The 16,832-nt window shown below is 35.6% G+C and overlaps 2 protein-coding genes and 1 pseudogene across 2 annotated transcripts; all 3 read left to right on the top strand.

Moving 5' to 3' along the window:
- Nucleotides 1-2,698: 2,698 nt before the first annotated feature.
- Nucleotides 2,699-4,477, top strand: LOC103873830 (peroxidase 70). The gene is made up of 3 exons (XM_009152233.3): nucleotides 2,699-3,182; nucleotides 3,272-3,431; nucleotides 3,990-4,477. The coding sequence occupies exons 1-3, from the start codon at nucleotides 2,757-2,759 to the stop codon at nucleotides 4,403-4,405; spliced, it is 1,002 nt and encodes a 333-aa protein (XP_009150481.1). The 5' UTR covers nucleotides 2,699-2,756; the 3' UTR covers nucleotides 4,406-4,477.
- Nucleotides 4,478-5,413: 936 nt separating this feature from the next.
- On the top strand, nucleotides 5,414-13,964 carry LOC103873829 (peroxidase 69). Its single transcript, XM_009152232.2, has 3 exons — nucleotides 5,414-8,973; nucleotides 9,065-9,224; nucleotides 12,717-13,964. Exons 1-3 carry the CDS (start codon nucleotides 8,545-8,547, stop codon nucleotides 13,130-13,132), a joined length of 1,005 nt encoding a protein of 334 aa, XP_009150480.1. The 5' UTR covers nucleotides 5,414-8,544; the 3' UTR covers nucleotides 13,133-13,964.
- Nucleotides 13,965-15,730: 1,766 nt separating this feature from the next.
- On the top strand, nucleotides 15,731-16,832 carry LOC103873828 (annotated as a pseudogene).

The raw sequence follows: 16,832 nt of genomic DNA, 5'->3' as shown, positions 1-16,832 counted from the left end.
ATTTCAAAGAACAGAAAGAGGTACCTTATTACAGCAACTCGCGATGATTGCCACGGCCATTTGAACCCTTTGCAACTACTCCTGCAAAACAATAGCTAAAACAGTCAAATGTTTTGTCCAATTTCCATAAACGACAATGAAAAAGCATAAAGAGAGATACTAACCACGCAGAATCAATAGGACCAAACCTATTAAAACTAATAGACACACCATTAGCTTAGCAGATGATTTCTTCTTTGATAGCTCATATAATTTCTTCTCAAGGTTAAGCAGCTTCTGGTCACTCTCATCACCTTGCTCCTTGAGACGCCTAAGTTGTGTCTGAAACTCCCTCATCTCCTCCATGATCGCGACGTCCCACCATTTCCACACGTGGCAGTCTCCATCGTCAACATTGTGGCACGTAAAGTACCTTCTGTATGGATCTTTAGGAGTGTACGAGCATCCGATAACAGGTGTGGCACCACAGTAGCACGTCGTGGGGATTCCTTCATCACACTCTGGTTGAGGTTGGTAGTGAACCGGCTCGGCATTGCGGACGCTACTGTCAGCTTCATCGGCGTACATCTGAGCTTCTGCTTGAAGAAGAGAGGTTATGTCTAGGGAGTCTGATGATGAAGATGGCTGGCTGTAACTGTAATCTTGTCCCATTATCGTTAACCTGAAAGATATGAAGTTAAGAACATTGTTAAACAACAATTATCATCACCAAACCAACGATTGACCACTACAAACGCAAAGAACACTAGAACACTACAAACTGAAACAACAGATCGATTGAACGAAATTGACAAATCAATGTGTTTTGAAACCGTATAACAAAAACATATAAGAACTGCTTCCGATCAAAACCAAAATAGTTTCGCAATCCTATCTACAAACGCAAAGAACACTACAACCGCAAAGAACAGATCGACTGAACAAAAATGACAAATCAAAGGGTTTTTAATCCGTTTAACAAAAATAGATAAGATCCGCTTCCGATAGAAACCGAAAGAGTTTCGAAACCCTATCTACAAACGCAAAGAATCCCCTAATCGAATTATACCCAAATTTTTTGGAAACCCTAATTTCATTACTCAACCCAAATCGATTGAAACACCATAACCCACCCTTTTATTGAGAGGAAACAAGATGAAAAGTGATCTAAATCGAGAAATCTACAAGTTAAGGCTTTGATTCACCTTGGTAAAGCCTACGGAGAGAAATCGCCGAGATGTCGCTTTGCCCTCGAGATCTTTTTTTTTTTCGGCTTTGGTCGAGAATGAATAATTTTTTTTCGACCCAACACAAACACAAACCGAGCACCATCCACTCACACACTGCCACATACACAAGGATCAAGTCCTTAAAATCCTAATCGACGGACCAATCCTTAGAGTTATTACGATAATTAATATTATTATAACATAACTTCCCTTAGAATTAGCGCTAAGGATTTTTTATCATCCCGCGTTGCGGGTGCTCTAAGTATACAAGTCTTTTGTCATCTAAAATATTATTGATCAACTTAAAATATAAAGGTAAGATACAGAAATAGGCAAATGAATATTTTGATTATTATTTTTGGTGAAATATCGATTTAAAAAAATAACACTTCATATAAATGAAAGTTTGAATTTGTGATATAATTAAGAAAATCAACTTTTCGTAAACAACCAATTTTTTAATTAAGTAATTACAAGAAAATTTGACAAAAACCCGCCTTATTCACCACATGCTCCTATTTTTAATTATAGATCTTCAAATGCAAGCAATACTTTTATACGAGTATGAATTGTAACAGCTAAAGAACAGATCCAGCTTAAAGTCCGAAAAAAAAAAGAATCATTTTTAATACAAAACGTAAAAGGACGTAGTATTATTCCGTAGACAAACATTCGCTAAGAAGACAGATTGAAAGAGGTGTCCCACTCTTCTAGTCAAATATTCATAATATTTAACTTAGTTCGTAATTCTCATGCACTGTGCCTAAATTAACGCCTAGTGATCATTCATTAAAATATAGTGATTTATATAAATCTTCACTAGACAGTTATGATATTCTTAAATTGTGAGTATATGTATATCAAGACAACTACAAAAAAGATACATACTATATTAACTGCTTTAGTTTGTGTAAACACCGATCATTGAATTAGATATTTATGTGTTAAGGAAAAATAACATGTGAACAAGTTGTTTGTATTAGTCTTATGTATCCCCCATAATGCGTATTAATATCGGTTAGAAGAAATAATTTAACGGTGGAAAGCCATGCATACAAGATTTTTTTTTTTTTGATACTAACTTCACCGTCTAATGTTGGACGTTCGTGATGATAAAACTAATTCACTGACCACTCCTTTGTTGCGGTTCAACTAATACTATTGTTTTCCCATAATTTACCTAATAAAGCCATCGGCCCCAAAAAAAAACTAGGTAAAAAAGAAGAAGAAATTCACAAATCTAAATGTAGGTAGTTAGGTACATACAAGGACCTTATTCATATATGCTAATATTAATTATAAAACAAATCTGTTACAACGATTATAAAATACAATATCGGTAACGTAGCTCCAATTAGTTAATTAATGTATTCGTAGCCCGGCTTTGTTTACTCATTTACAGCCACGAATATATTACTCTTTTCCAGTATAAATACATAAACCAAAATCTCAAACTATATAACACAACATATCCAAAGTAATAATCTGAATTGTTTTCACAAATATATATGAATCATCTAGTTAAAAACTAAGAAGAAACTAATATATATGGCAAGTGTTACTAATTTTAACCCCCACGGTGTTTTCTTACCGTTATTCCTTGTCCTGGCCGCAACAGCAACCGCAACCACAAGACCGTACACATTCCTCCCAAGGCCACGGGTCGGGTATTACAGTAGTGCATGCTGGAATGTAGAATCGATAGTGCGGTCCGTGGTCCAGTCTAACTATTTCACAAATCCAGCCAATGCTCCGGGCATTTTGCGTATGCATTTTCACGATTGTTTCGTCCGTGGCTGCGACGGTTCCATTCTCCTCGACGGACCTAACTCTGAGAAAACGGCGATTCCAAATCAATCGTTGAGAGGGTTTAACGTTATCGAAGAAGCTAAGACTCAGCTTGAGATCGCTTGTCCTCTAACAGTCTCTTGTGCTGATATTCTCGCACTAGCTGCTCGTGACTTCGTCGTTCTGGTATAACCTATATTTTATTTTATATTTTAAGTCTAACTATTATTTATAACTTTACGTAACCTAATGGAAGTTTGATTATGCATGAATAGACAGGTGGACCATGGTGGCCAGTTCCATTAGGACGACTCGATGGTAGGGTTTCATTAGCCTCGAATGTTGATTTGCCGGAACCTACAGACTCAGTTGCGGTGCAGAAGCAGAGGTTCGCTGCGAAATATCTTAACACCCAAGATCTAGTTGTCCTTGCTGGTACGTAAATAAATTTAGTTTAGGCTTCTCCTAGTTTCAATCCTAATTTTTCGATTTTTTTTAATTTGAATGTTTTTTTTAATATTAATCCATTATAAATACCACATAAAGCTTTTACTTTTCTTTTCTAAAAAAAAAGAATTGAATGATATGCATGAAAGTGTAAATTTTAGGATAATAAATTTATTTAGTTTTAGATTTGCATATAACTTTCAGGTTCTATCCATTGGAGTTCTAAATATGAATGTGTGTATGTATATATTATATATATATACATATTCATATTTAGAATAGAACACTCCATTGGAGGTGCTTTTACTCTTAACCTCTATATGTATAGCCCATATAGAACTAAGTATGTGTTACATGTGTAAATAAATTTATATATAGTAGCATGGTATATTGGTATAGATTTAACAATATTTCACAATTTATTACATCTTAATTAAGTTAAGCTAGAATTTATAAAATACGTTGTATAATGTATTGCAAATTACACAATTTGAAACTATCTTGAGATACACTCCAATTTACATAGTGGGTTTTGTGTATAAACAGCCGGACACACGATAGGAACGGTGGGGTGTGGTGTGTTTAGGGATAGGTTCTTCAACTACAAAAACACAGGAAGTCCTGACCCAACCATCAACCCGAATTTCGTCCCTCAGATCCAATCTCAATGTCCTCTCAACGGCAACGCCGCTACTCGTGTCGCGCTGGACCTGGGAAGTGAAGGCCAGTTCGACACTTCGTACCTTAACAACTTGAGGTTTGGTCGAGGTGTCCTTGAGTCTGACCAGGTCCTATGGAATGATCCCGAGACTCGTCCCATCGTGGAGCGGTTGCTGGGACTACGGTTTCCGTTTTTGCTGTTTGGACCCGAGTTTGCCAGGTCGATGTCTAAGATGAGTCTGACTGAGGTCAAGACCGGTTTGGATGGGGAGATTCGTAGGGTTTGTTCTGCGATCAATTGATAAAACATAAAGGAAACTATTATGATGTCATAAAAGTAATAAATAAAACATGGAAATATAAAGTTCAATAGACTCTCCAGCTTTCCAAGGATAACAAACAAATAATGATTAAGCATTTTCTAGCATGATTATAGTGTTTAATTACGTCGATGCATGAATATGAGGAAATAAGTGTTACAGAATCATGTTACAAAAAAGTGTTATAGAATAAAACTAAGGAAATAGTTTTGTAACATCCGTGATATATGAAAACGCTTAAAAGAATTGATTTGGCTACCTATGTTACCAAAATCGACTTATATTTTTTGTCAGACATCCGTTTATAATTCTAAAGTTAAGCGTGTTTGGACTGGAGTAGTGAAATGGTGGATGACCTATCAGGAAGTGATTCGCGATACCGTGCGAGTGAGGCCAAAGCACGGAAAACAATCGGTAATTGCAAGGTCAGTAAACAAGAATTTTGGACTTTGGAAAATTAATGCACCACCCACCCGTCAGATGAAATAGGGCCCACAGGCCGAGTGAATGGGGTGGGTAGCCATTAGCCGTGGACGGTCGGGCCGTTACAAGTTTCCTTTGATTAGTCATGTACAGTAAAACATCTATAAATTAATACTCGATAATTTAATAATCTCTATAAATTAATAAATTTTGACAATTCCAACTTGGGCCGGTTCAAAATTTGACACAAATCGATAAAATAATAAGATAATATTTTATAGAAAATTCTATATAAATATATGGCCCCATTAAAATTGTAAATTAAAAATTTATATGTATACATATTTTATATAAGTAAGAAACTATTATTATATCGTTTTTTTATATTCACACTAAAATTATCTTTATATTTTCTTAACACTTAATAAATTTTTGATGAGATTTAGTAATATTATATCTAAAACCACATTTAAGTTCTAGGAAATATATATTATATACACCAAATAATATAATAAAATTAATATAGATGTCAAATCTCAAAAAATAAAAATTAATTTATATGCACTAAAATCAAATATTTTTCTTAACTAATAAATATATCTTAAAATAAAAAAATCTAAATAAATTTTTTTGTAAATTAATATCTTTATAGATTAATAAAATTTTAAAGTCCCAACATTATTAATTTATAGAGGTTATACTGTATATATTAAAGTTGAAGCACGGATTATGATTCATTACACTTTTCAAATTTATACTTTCTGTTTATCTCCAATTTTAAATGAAACTGGAGTTGAATATAACTTATAAGAAGATAATAGAAAATATGTGAAAGTCAATAAAGATATAAAGAATCAGTTTGAATTCACTGTACGAAAATGAATCTAATCATTAGTGGAAAATGATTAATGGAATAACAATAACATAGTGGTTGACTTTGATAATAAAGAAAAAGCGAGTCAATGATATCATGGCATCGAAGTTGTCACTTGGTGGTTTCATTAAACAAGACATCTCTTGTCAACTTCGTTTAAAAAAAATACATGCATCTCTTGTCAACTAAAGGTTGTATATGCTTTTTCTCTCTTCTACCGGCTAGTATAACCTTTTCCAATTAACATCATACATTTATCATAGTTTTAAAGACCTTGTTTATCACTAATATTTTTAAAAGTAAGAAGTTATCTATGGATTTAAATTCATTGTAACACAAAAAAAAACTATATGTTCGTGATTCTGTTACGTACAAATAGAATTCTACAACAATTACACCATTTTTGCCTGAGTTTCGTAAGCTTTGTATAAAATATTTGATTGATAACACATTCAAGAGGAATAAGTGTTGAATTTATGAATGTAATAGAAAGTCGACTATACAACTATGCATACTTCGTCAAAAGGATAGTAAGATAATGATGTTTAATGGCATAGACTTGGTCCTTTTCAATATACCGGCTAGGCTCATAACATTTTCGAAATGTTTTTTAGTGAGATTTTTATTTGGTTATTATATCTTAACAAATGCAGAGTTCCGCAAAAAACAAAATGCAGTTAGTTTGGTTGATTTTAAATACTGATTATATTGACCGACATTTTCATATTCAATTTAAGTTAATTTACTACGTTTTAGAAAGAAAGAAAAAGTGTAATGTGGTTTTATACGTGAGAATTATAATCTATGATCAAGAAAAAATATTCAAGCTGATTGAAGACCATTACTTCGATCTAAATACTGTACTTACTTAAACTAAGTAAGCATCACTACACAAGCGGGATCGAGTGGTATTGCGAGTTTGAAAATGTGTTAAGCATTTTGGGACACTAAATTCAGATTTATTCGTTTTTGTGGAGGTATGATATGGATTTATGATTCCCATTACGTATAATCGGATCTGTCTGTCAACAAATTTCTAGAGTACTAGTCGGTTGGATCGAAATCCAACCAGATACTTCTATTATAAAAAAAGTTAAACTAAGAGGATGGTTGGTTGTGGTTGTGGATACTCTGGACAGTCAAAATTTAGTCTAAAGTTATATATGTCAACCAATCAAACTATTTTTTCTTTAAAAAACTCGCATCAAAAAAATATCTGCAAAATCAAAATATAGCTGTATAGAACTTTATTTTCAGAACAAAATTTTAGTACTTTAAAAAGTTACAGCAATGAAAACTACATCAAATAAATCTACGGATTAAATTCTACAATAAAAAATATAAAGTTACAACCTTTACTAATCATTCCCTAAATATACAAGTTTTTTTGGGGTGCACAAGCAGGCATACAAGTTGTTTTTCAAAGTTAAGCAAAAAAAAAAGTTGTTATTTAACGGTCACACGCGTTTTATCGTCATCAGGAAAAAATAATTTCGTCATAAGAAAATTTACACATAAGCAAACCAGCTGTCAGTATAATATAATGATTGTATTCGTTTAATTACTTTAATCATGGGAAGTGATTAACTACTGATTAAAGTCATCATTATCGTATTCTCTTCGTTTTGTAGCCTACCCATGCACGCACTTCTTCTCCGATAAGTTGAAAGATTCCATGGCGGTGAATACTTTTAGATTTTTAATTCCTCATAGAACTATTGTTTTAATTTTAAAATTAGCATTGAGCAAGTATTGAGAAATTAATATTTTAATTTCAAAATTTTCATTCAATTTTCAAAACAGATTATAAATTATTAAAATATTAAAAAACTCACACTAAAAGTTTTGTTATTCATAGTTTAAAAATTTTGTTAAAAAATACAAATGATCACAAAACTATATAATTAAGAAGTTTCATGTAATAAATAGTCATATTAAAAATATGCTATATATCCATATTAATATTTTAAATTTATTTACTTACAATACAAAATAGAAAAAATAATTGTTAAATGTATTTACCACAAAATGATTTTAAATAAATAAAAGTGATTTCTGTAATTTGTGTATTTGTGTCAATTTAGTTACATATGCAACAGTTAATAGTTTGTCAATTATTCAATATATATATTTTTATTTTTTTCATAATATGTAAAAAACGTTAAACAAATAAAAATACATAAAACTAATTTTTACATAAAAGTTTCATTCCGTGTAAGGCGCGGATGTTAAACTAGTATACTATATTACTAAGCCAAAAACAATATTAAGAAGTTAACTCAAAACTATTATAGAATATAAATTTAATCATTTTAAAAAGTCAACTATACCCTGTACAATTTCATTATCATTACCATGTTCTGACCAAACACTCGAAAACTATATTATCGCAACGCAATAATTATACGTACAATTTATCTCCATATGATCGGATTATAACTATGATTTTATCAAAATTTTGAATCTATTATCAATCATTTATAACTTAAAGCGAAGATAGCTTCGATATATCAAGGATACATAAACAATGAAAAATGCATAATATTTGTTCAAAAAATGCATAGTACATATATGTTAAATGGACCGAGTCGTCAAAACCAGAATGCAACTAATTATTATTTCATGATTAACTATAGCAACTTATAATAATATAACTCCCATAAAATTCGGCGTCGCGTGCCGAAGTTGATCGTTGCAATTCTTATTACCAAGACTTTTTTTGCCTATAAATACTAACCCTTTAACACCAAACTCAAACACGGACAACAAACAAAAACAAAGCTCGAATACTTTCTTATACATTAATTACCAAACAACATACAAAATGGGTCGTAGTTATACCTTACTATTCATTCTAGTAACGATTTTAGTGTTGGTTGCAGCTGCAACTGCACAAGGAAATCGTGGTTCAAGCCGTGGAGGTGGTGGTCGAAGACCACGTGTTGGGTATTATGGCAATAGATGCCGAAACGTAGAGTCCATCGTGGCTTCGGTGGTTCGAGCACATGTCCGGTCCAACCCGGCTAATGCACCCGGGATTTTGCGTATGCATTTTCACGATTGCTTTGTTCGTGGCTGCGATGGCTCAGTTCTCCTCGCTGGTAATACTAGCGAGAGAACCGCCGTTCCAAACCGTTCATTGAGAGGGTTTGAAGCTATTGAAGAAGCTAAGGCTAGGCTTGAGGTTGCTTGTCCTAGAACTGTTTCTTGCGCTGATATCCTCACCCTTGCTGCACGCGAAGCTGTTGTTTTGGTAACATATTTAAATTAATTATATTGGTTTAAATTGTCACACGCACGTATAAACATATAGTATCTAACATATTTTGTGTAACCGAATGCAGACCGGTGGTCAGGGGTGGCGAGTGCCATTGGGACGTCTGGACGGCCGAATCTCGCAAGCCTCAGACGTGATCTTACCCGGACCGTTCGACCCCGTCGACAAGCAGAAGCGAGACTTCGCTGCTAAAACTCTCAACACAATAGACCTCGTAACTCTTGTTGGTATGTTTTCATTCAGATCTCTTAGAAACACAAAGAGTTATAAGAACAACTTTTCTTATTAGCTTTAGAAACTACTCAAAACTAAAGCTCTCAATATGTTTCACTTAGATCATATGGAACACCTCTCCATTAGACCTATATTTATATGAAAGACAATTCCCTTTAACATGTGGGATATGGAAAACACAAACCTAACCTAAATAGAAACTTCCTTTTCCTATTTCTAGGTTTCCTTATTGTGTTTATCTTAACATATTAAACATCTAATAATATGTTAAGTTTCCACAAGCTTGGAATTATCCAACATTCACCCCCTTAATTCCAACTTGAATTAGGGAGATCAATTTCTTGAACTCCGATTAAGCTCCTCATTTGCTTGAACTTAATCATCAAGTAATCATCCTCCACCACACCATGGTGTGCGAATCCACCCATTGAATTCACATCTTTCTCAAGGTTAGACCGGATGCTCTCCTTGCTTCCGTACCGCTTCTTCTTAGAATCGGCCCAGTTCTTGTATAACCTTCTCATGACCTCTTCACTTAAGTTGCGATGAGTCTTGTGGCTGAAGCTCACTGCGATGATAACTCTGGTCACATCCGCCATCTTGCGTACATGAGCTCTGGGAAGGATGTCGGCCTTCTGCTCAACACCCAACTGATTTATCTCTGGTTCATCTTCATCCTTTGAGAACCTTGACTCCATTGGTACGTGCGTTGTGTCACACGCTTCCACCTTTGTGTCACACACTCCTCCGTGAGTCGTGTTGCACACTCCTACGTGAGTCGTGTTACACACTTCCATCTTTGTGTCACACAGGATTCCTTGAGCATACCTCTCTTGCTTTATTCTGATTCCGTCTGCTCCTTGAATCACCTCTATGCCAAGGTAGTACGTTAGCTTACCTAGATCTGACATCTCGAACTTCTTAGACATCTCCTCCTTGAATTGCCTAATCACCTTAAGCGAAGTTCCTGTCACAAATAGATCATCAACGTAGATGGCTATGATCAAGACGTCTCCTCCTTGAGTCTTGCAGTACACTGATGGTTCCTTCGTGCACTTCTCAAATCTCATCTCCTTGAGAACCTGATCGAGTTTTACACTCCATGCTCTGGGTGCCTGGCGTAACACATGCAACGTCTTGTGTAACACACAAACTCGATCATCTTCTCCTTTCTTCTCAGAACCAGTCGGTCTATCTTCAAGCTCCCATATCTTGTTTCTTGTGATAGACTCCAACTCGTCTTCCATAGCTTCAACCCAATCTTCTTCACAAGATAGGTTGAACTCATCTGAGGCAATCTCTCCTCCTCTATCGGTGCATCCTAGATTGAGCACATCTGAGGCAACCTCTCCTCCTCTATCGGTGCAACCTAGATTGAACATAGCTGAGGCAACCTCTCCTCCTCTATCGGTGTGAGATCTTTTGAGCCGATAGAATGCCTCACGATTATCTGCTGGCGTTGGTGGTGCACTTATTCCACACAAATCTCCAAGCAATAATCCTAATGGCTTTGATGTACAAACCATGGCCTTAGTCGGGAATGAATCTCTGATTTGCTTCCCTGCGAAACATGTGTTACACACGCCTTCTTCGTGTGTGACACTCGGGAATGAGTGTCTCCTTTGTTTCTCTGCGAGACATGTGTTACACACGCCTTCTTCGTGTGTTACACTCTGCATTCCTACGACCATCTCCTTCCTTACCATGTTGTTCATCACTCCATAGCATATATGTCCTTGTCGAGCATGCCACCTCCATGTAGCATCTACGTCCCTGACATGTAAACTCTCCGAGTAGCTTATCTCCATAGGGGTCTTGTAGAGACGGTTTAGAGATCTCGTCACACGAACTAGCAACCTTCCATGCGAATCTGTGAGCGTTAAGAAGACATCTTTCATGTTAACCTCACATCCGTTCTCTGTTGCTTGCCCAAGACTCAATATATTGTGCTTCAGATCGGGTGTGTAGTATATATCCTTGAGTGCCTTCTTCTCTCCAGTCTTGCACACAAAGGTAACCACACCCTTTCCTACAATGTCAACACACGATCCATCACCAAACTTCACCTTCCCTTTGGTGTTGAAATTCAAACTCGAAAAGAACTCCTTGTTCCCTGTCATGTGATTGCTCGCTCCATTATCCAAATACCAAACACTTGCATTGCCTTTGTCGATATCAAGATTCTTCGGAATCACCTTATCTTCGTTCAAAAACACCACCTCGTGTACGTAGAGTGCATCGGCCTCTTCTGTCTCGTTTAGGTTGGTTTCTTGATCCTTCTCTGACTTCTCGGGACAGACAGTTGCGTAGTGACCAGGCTTGTCACATCTCCAACATATCAGTTTTGAGCGATTCTTTTCCGAGTTGTTATCTTCGGTGTGTGACGCACGGTTTTGGTTGTGTGACCTACCTCGACCTTTGCCTCTACCGTTCCTTCCTCTTCCTCTACCACGAGAATTCTCATAGCCCCTCTGACTATGTTCTTCATTGTTCGAAAACATCAGCTTCCCTTGGTCTTCTTTCTGAGTTTCTTCTCCTACACGCTCCTCGTACGCCTTAAGCCTTCCAACTATGTCTTCAAACCCCGTCGAGTTGAGATCTAGGACTTGCTCAAGTGATGCTACGATCTGGATATACTTGTGTCTTGGAAGACCCTTCAAGAACTTCTTGACCATCTTGGATTCTTCTATGTTTTCTCCCAACGAGGTTGCTTTGGATGATAGGCCCGATATCTTCCCCGCGAAGTCATCGACCGTATCTGCATCATCCATCTTCAACCTATCAAACTCTGCCATCAACGTCTGAAGTCTCGCCTCCCTTACACGATCAGCTCCTGGGTGTCGTGACTTGATGGCGTTCCAGATCTCTTTTGATGCGGTTTGTTCTCCCACCTGGAGAATCAAAGTCTCTGGAACAGATTGAAACAAAAGAGCTATCGCAACATCGTTCTTCTTTTGATCATCTGAACCGGGTTCGATTGTGTCCCACACTTCATGAACACGTAGTAGAACCTTCATCCTCATCGACCAAACTGTGTAGTTTGTCGATGACAACATCGGACATTGGATGGATGTAGATCCAAAGTCCTTCGTGCGTGGAGCCCTAGTCACGTCAGCCATCTTGCCGTCGCGATATCTTGTTCACAAGCACCAGGATCTTAAGCTACAACTTAAGCTTAGATCGAGTCTCCAACCTGAGGCTCTGATACCAATTGTTGGGATTGCACAGCCCATGTCCAACTCTTTATTATCTGATTAGTACGATATTGTCCACTTTGGGCCTAATTGGCAAGCCCGCATGGATTTACTTTTGGTTTCCATCCCAAAAGGCCTCATACTATTAGAGTTGGACATCTCTTTATATATTAGACACTCCTTGTCTAATTATCCAATGTGGGAATTATCCAACATTCATTACATTCAGCGAGTATAAAAACATTCAGTACTAGCTAATAATGCTAATATTACGAGTTTTGGTTTGACTAGGCGGACACACAATAGGAACTGCTGGTTGCGGTTTGGTAAGAGGCAGGTTCTTTAACTTCAACGGCACCGGACAACCCGACCCATCAATCAATCCGAGGTTCGTACCATTGGTTCAGAATCGATGCCCTCTAACCGGAGACGCATCAGCCCGAGTCGACTTAGACGATGGTAGTGTTGGCAGGTTTGACACATCGTTCCTAAGGAACGTGAGGTCAAGCCGTGTGGTTCTCCAATCCGACCTAGTCTTATGGAGGGACCCCGAGACTCGAGCCATCATAGAACGGTTATTAGGCTTACGCCGACCATCACTGAGGTTTGGAACAGAGTTCGGGAAGTCTATGGTCAAGATGAGTCTTATAGACGTTAAGACAGGATCAGATGGGGAGATTCGTCGGGTTTGCTCTAGGATCAACTGATTAAGAATATGAAAGCACAACAGTGTGGTTTGGTTTTAATCTATGATGGTTAATGAATAATCATTTGTTTTATACAATAAGTTTGCTATATCATCTTGTGGTTTGATTGTTACGTTATGAATATTCAAGTGTAAGATTGTACTTGTAACATAAATGTATTATACTCTAAGATTGTCATTTATTTCTTTACTCGAGTACGGAAGGTATTTGCATGAACGAATTATATAAAGAAGAAGACGTTTGATTACATTAGATGAATGAAAACTAATATCAGTAATGATTATCGATTCATAATTAAATATGTAAGTTAATAACTAATCAAGATTAACCAAAACATTAGATGATTATATATTATATGGTTTGGTCAAATGCATGAATTCAATATGTTGGATTCCGATTTCCGGCGAAGTTGCAATCATTAATCATGATCCATTGCTTAACTGTATCGTAACTACTTAGGTGATAATTGTTTCAGTGATTTTTAGTTATAGTTTTTGGTTTTTAGATTTTAGATTTTGGTTTTTAAATTTTAGTTTTTAGTTTTCAGCTTTTAGTTTTTGATTTTTGATTTTTAGATTTTGATTTTGGTTTTTGGTTTTGCTGTATTTTTTTATTTTCAAAAATTAATCAATACATTACTTTAAAACAATACAACAAAATAGCAATAAATATTTAGATTTTACAATTAAAATTTATCAAAATACTGTGATTATTATTTTAAAATTAAATAAAATAACATATTTAAATTATTGCATTTTTACGAAAACATATTATAGTAAAATATAAATCATAAAATATATATTAATTATGCAAAAATAAAAATATTAAATTTCGAAACTACTTAGAATTTTTTCTTATATAAATTATTTAATTTTTAAAACTTCAAAAGAAATATTTTTTCTTATATAAATATTATAAATTATACAAAAATTAAGTACATAGAATTTTGAAACTAATTATAAATTTCTTACATAAATTATTTATATTTTCTTAAAGTTCAATGGCAATTTTTATATTTCAGGATTATACAACACATTTTATCCATAAAACATATTATGTTCTTATAATTTTTTTTATATTTTTATTTACAAATATGAAACACAAATTAAAATATTTCACATTTTAAATTTAAATGATATCTAATGTACAAAATATTTTATGATAATTTTATTTTTATGAAAATATTAATTATTAATTATTAATGAATTAAAATGTAGTAGTTTCTACAAAACAAAATGAAAATTTGTTTTTTTCATAAAAGCTCACAAAAGTTGGTTTTTGGTTTTTCTTCATAAATTGGTTAAACTTTTCAAAAACTAGTTTCCCTAAATTTTAGAGCATCTATTTATTGAAAATCTGGATTGGCAACTCAAATGGTTTTTACAAAAACAAAAACAAAAACCAAAAACTTGATTGGGGTGATGATTGTTTTGTTGGTTTTTAGTTTTTGGTTTTTGGTTTTTAGTTTTTGGTTTTTAGTTTTTGGTTTTTGATTTTGCAGTAGATTTTAGTTTTTTGAAAAACTTGATTGGTAATTTTAGATTTTGGTTTTTAGTTTTTGGTTTTTGCTTTTAAAAATAATAAAATATTAATAATAATAATAAGTTTATTATGGAAAAATAAGAAAGAAGATACTATTATCAAAACACTCTCCAAACTTATTAAAAAATTATTGTAAAACAACAATATCAAACATAAAATAAAAACTATCTTGAATCCCACAAAGATGCAGAAATTTACTCTATTAACATTCAGATATTTTATGATAGTTTTATCAAAATTAAGTTTTGTTATAATTAGCATAGATGTAATTTACTCTATTAAATAAAAAAAAATGTGACCATCAGTTTATTATTTGATCAAATATTTAAATAGCGTCATAACTTTAGTAAAACTATGTTGTGTTATAATTAAAATATATGAAATATGCCTTAGGTTTATATAGATGTGCTCAAGAATTTATACTATATTAAAAGGGATATATGAGGAGTAGAGAGGCTATCCACGTCCTCATTTTAAATCAGCCAATTAGAACATAAGTAATTGACACATCAGATGACACATCCTCTTTTATTCCATCGACGACCCCTCTTCCAAAAAGTTATTGTTTCCGCTTCGTCTTCCCTTCTGAACCCATCTTCTTAAATATTTTCATCCAACTTCAATCATATTCCAGTTCGAGTCAATCGATTCCTCGCTTGATCTGAAATATTTGAAATTCTCTCTTAGCTCGCGACAGATCAAACCCTAGATCATCAGCCACACGAAGACGGCAAATTCTTCCACCGGCGACGGCAGTTAATCACAGATCTCTCATTCTCCGTAACACTCTGTACGCTTTCTTTCCCCATTCTTCGATTTAGCTGCCGTCTCTGTGGTTTTTTAGCTCCTTTGGCCGATTTAATTTATCCGTCTCTTTTCTCTCGATTTAGTTCCTCAACCTCTTCTTTATATCTTCAGACGCTTGCATACTAATCTTTTTAATCTAAGAGTGTGAGATTTATTTGTGTAGCCTCCTTATTTGTTGATGATTATTGTTGATTATTATTGATTATTGTTGATTAGGGTGGAATCAACTCTGCAATGGCCGAGCATTTTACGGTACCGAGAAGGACAAAGTCAACTGCCCTTTCTACAACAAGATGGGCGTGTGCCGTCACGGTGACCGCTGCTCTCGCATCCACAACCGTCCCGCCATCTCCCCAACCCTCCTCCTCTCCAACATGTACCAGAGACCCAACATGATCACCCCAGGCGTCGACGCTCAGGGCCAGCCGCTCGACCCGCGCAAGATCCAAGAGCATTTCGAGGATTTCTTCGAGGATCTATTCGAGGAGCTCAAGAAGTTTGGGGGAGATTGAGAGTCTTAACATTTGTGATAATCTTGTTGACCACATGATTGGGAATGTGTATGGTCAGTTCAAGGAGAATGTTCAGGCTGCGACAGCGTTGCAGGCTTTGCAAGGTCGGCCTTACTTGGGCCGGCCCATTATCGGGGAGTTCTCTCCGGTGACGGATTTTAGGGAGGCGACGTGTAGGCAGTATGAGGAGGAGAACTGTAGACGTGGTGGTATTGTAACTTTATGCATGTGAAGATTGTTTCGAGGGAGATGAGGAGGAAACTCTTTGGGAGGAGGTCGTACCGAAGGGGGAGTAGGAGTAGGAGTATAAGTCCCAGGGGAAGGAGAGAGTATGGCCGGCGTGATCGTGATTCGTGATCCGCGTCGCAGGGAGTTTAATCACTGGGACAGAGATGGGGAGTTTTACTGGCATGGAAGCGGGAAAAGAAGCGGTGAGAGGTCGGAGAGAGGAGGCAGTGAAAGGGACAGTTCTAGGAGGAGACATGGAATCCCTGGTGGTGGGAGAGAAGGAAGCAAGGAGAGGAGGGCGAGGATTGAGCAATGGAACAGATAACGTGAGGAGAAGGAAGAGGGAGGAGCAAAAGCATAACTCAAATTATAACTTCTGCAATGTGGTTGGTTCTGCTGTCTGCTTCTCTGCGTTTGCTGAATCATTTGGTTGTGCTAATATGGTAACTTGAAATGAGAGTGGGATTCAACTCCTTTAGATTATAAAAAAATGTTGGGGTTAGTTTTGATTAGTAAAACCGTTGTTCCCTTGGATACTAATCCTCTGCACCAATGTTCCTCATAACTTTGTACTATCTTCTGTTGGTTTAAAGGAGTTTAGTTTCCTTTTT

The sequence above is a fragment of the Brassica rapa genome, chromosome A06 (assembly GCF_000309985.2).
Source record: "Brassica rapa cultivar Chiifu-401-42 chromosome A06, CAAS_Brap_v3.01, whole genome shotgun sequence".
NCBI lineage: Eukaryota > Viridiplantae > Streptophyta > Magnoliopsida > Brassicales > Brassicaceae > Brassica > Brassica rapa.
Note: the sequence above shows the minus strand (reverse complement) of the source record. Positions and strands in the feature narration are given on the sequence as shown.

Excerpts from the sequence above, each read along its gene's own strand:
- LOC103873830 (XM_009152233.3), top strand. The coding sequence starts at position 2,757 with ATGGCAAGTGTTACTAATTTTAACCCCCACGGTGTTTTCTTACCGTTA. Across the intron at positions 3,183-3,271 it reads CTCGTGACTTCGTCGTTCTG|ACAGGTGGACCATGGTGGCC; the intron begins GTATAACCTATA and ends ATGCATGAATAG. Across the intron at positions 3,432-3,989 it reads AGATCTAGTTGTCCTTGCTG|CCGGACACACGATAGGAACG; the intron begins GTACGTAAATAA and ends GTGTATAAACAG.
- LOC103873829 (XM_009152232.2), top strand. The coding sequence starts at position 8,545 with ATGGGTCGTAGTTATACCTTACTATTCATTCTAGTAACGATTTTAGTG. Across the intron at positions 8,974-9,064 it reads CACGCGAAGCTGTTGTTTTG|ACCGGTGGTCAGGGGTGGCG; the intron begins GTAACATATTTA and ends AACCGAATGCAG. Across the intron at positions 9,225-12,716 it reads AGACCTCGTAACTCTTGTTG|GCGGACACACAATAGGAACT; the intron begins GTATGTTTTCAT and ends TGGTTTGACTAG.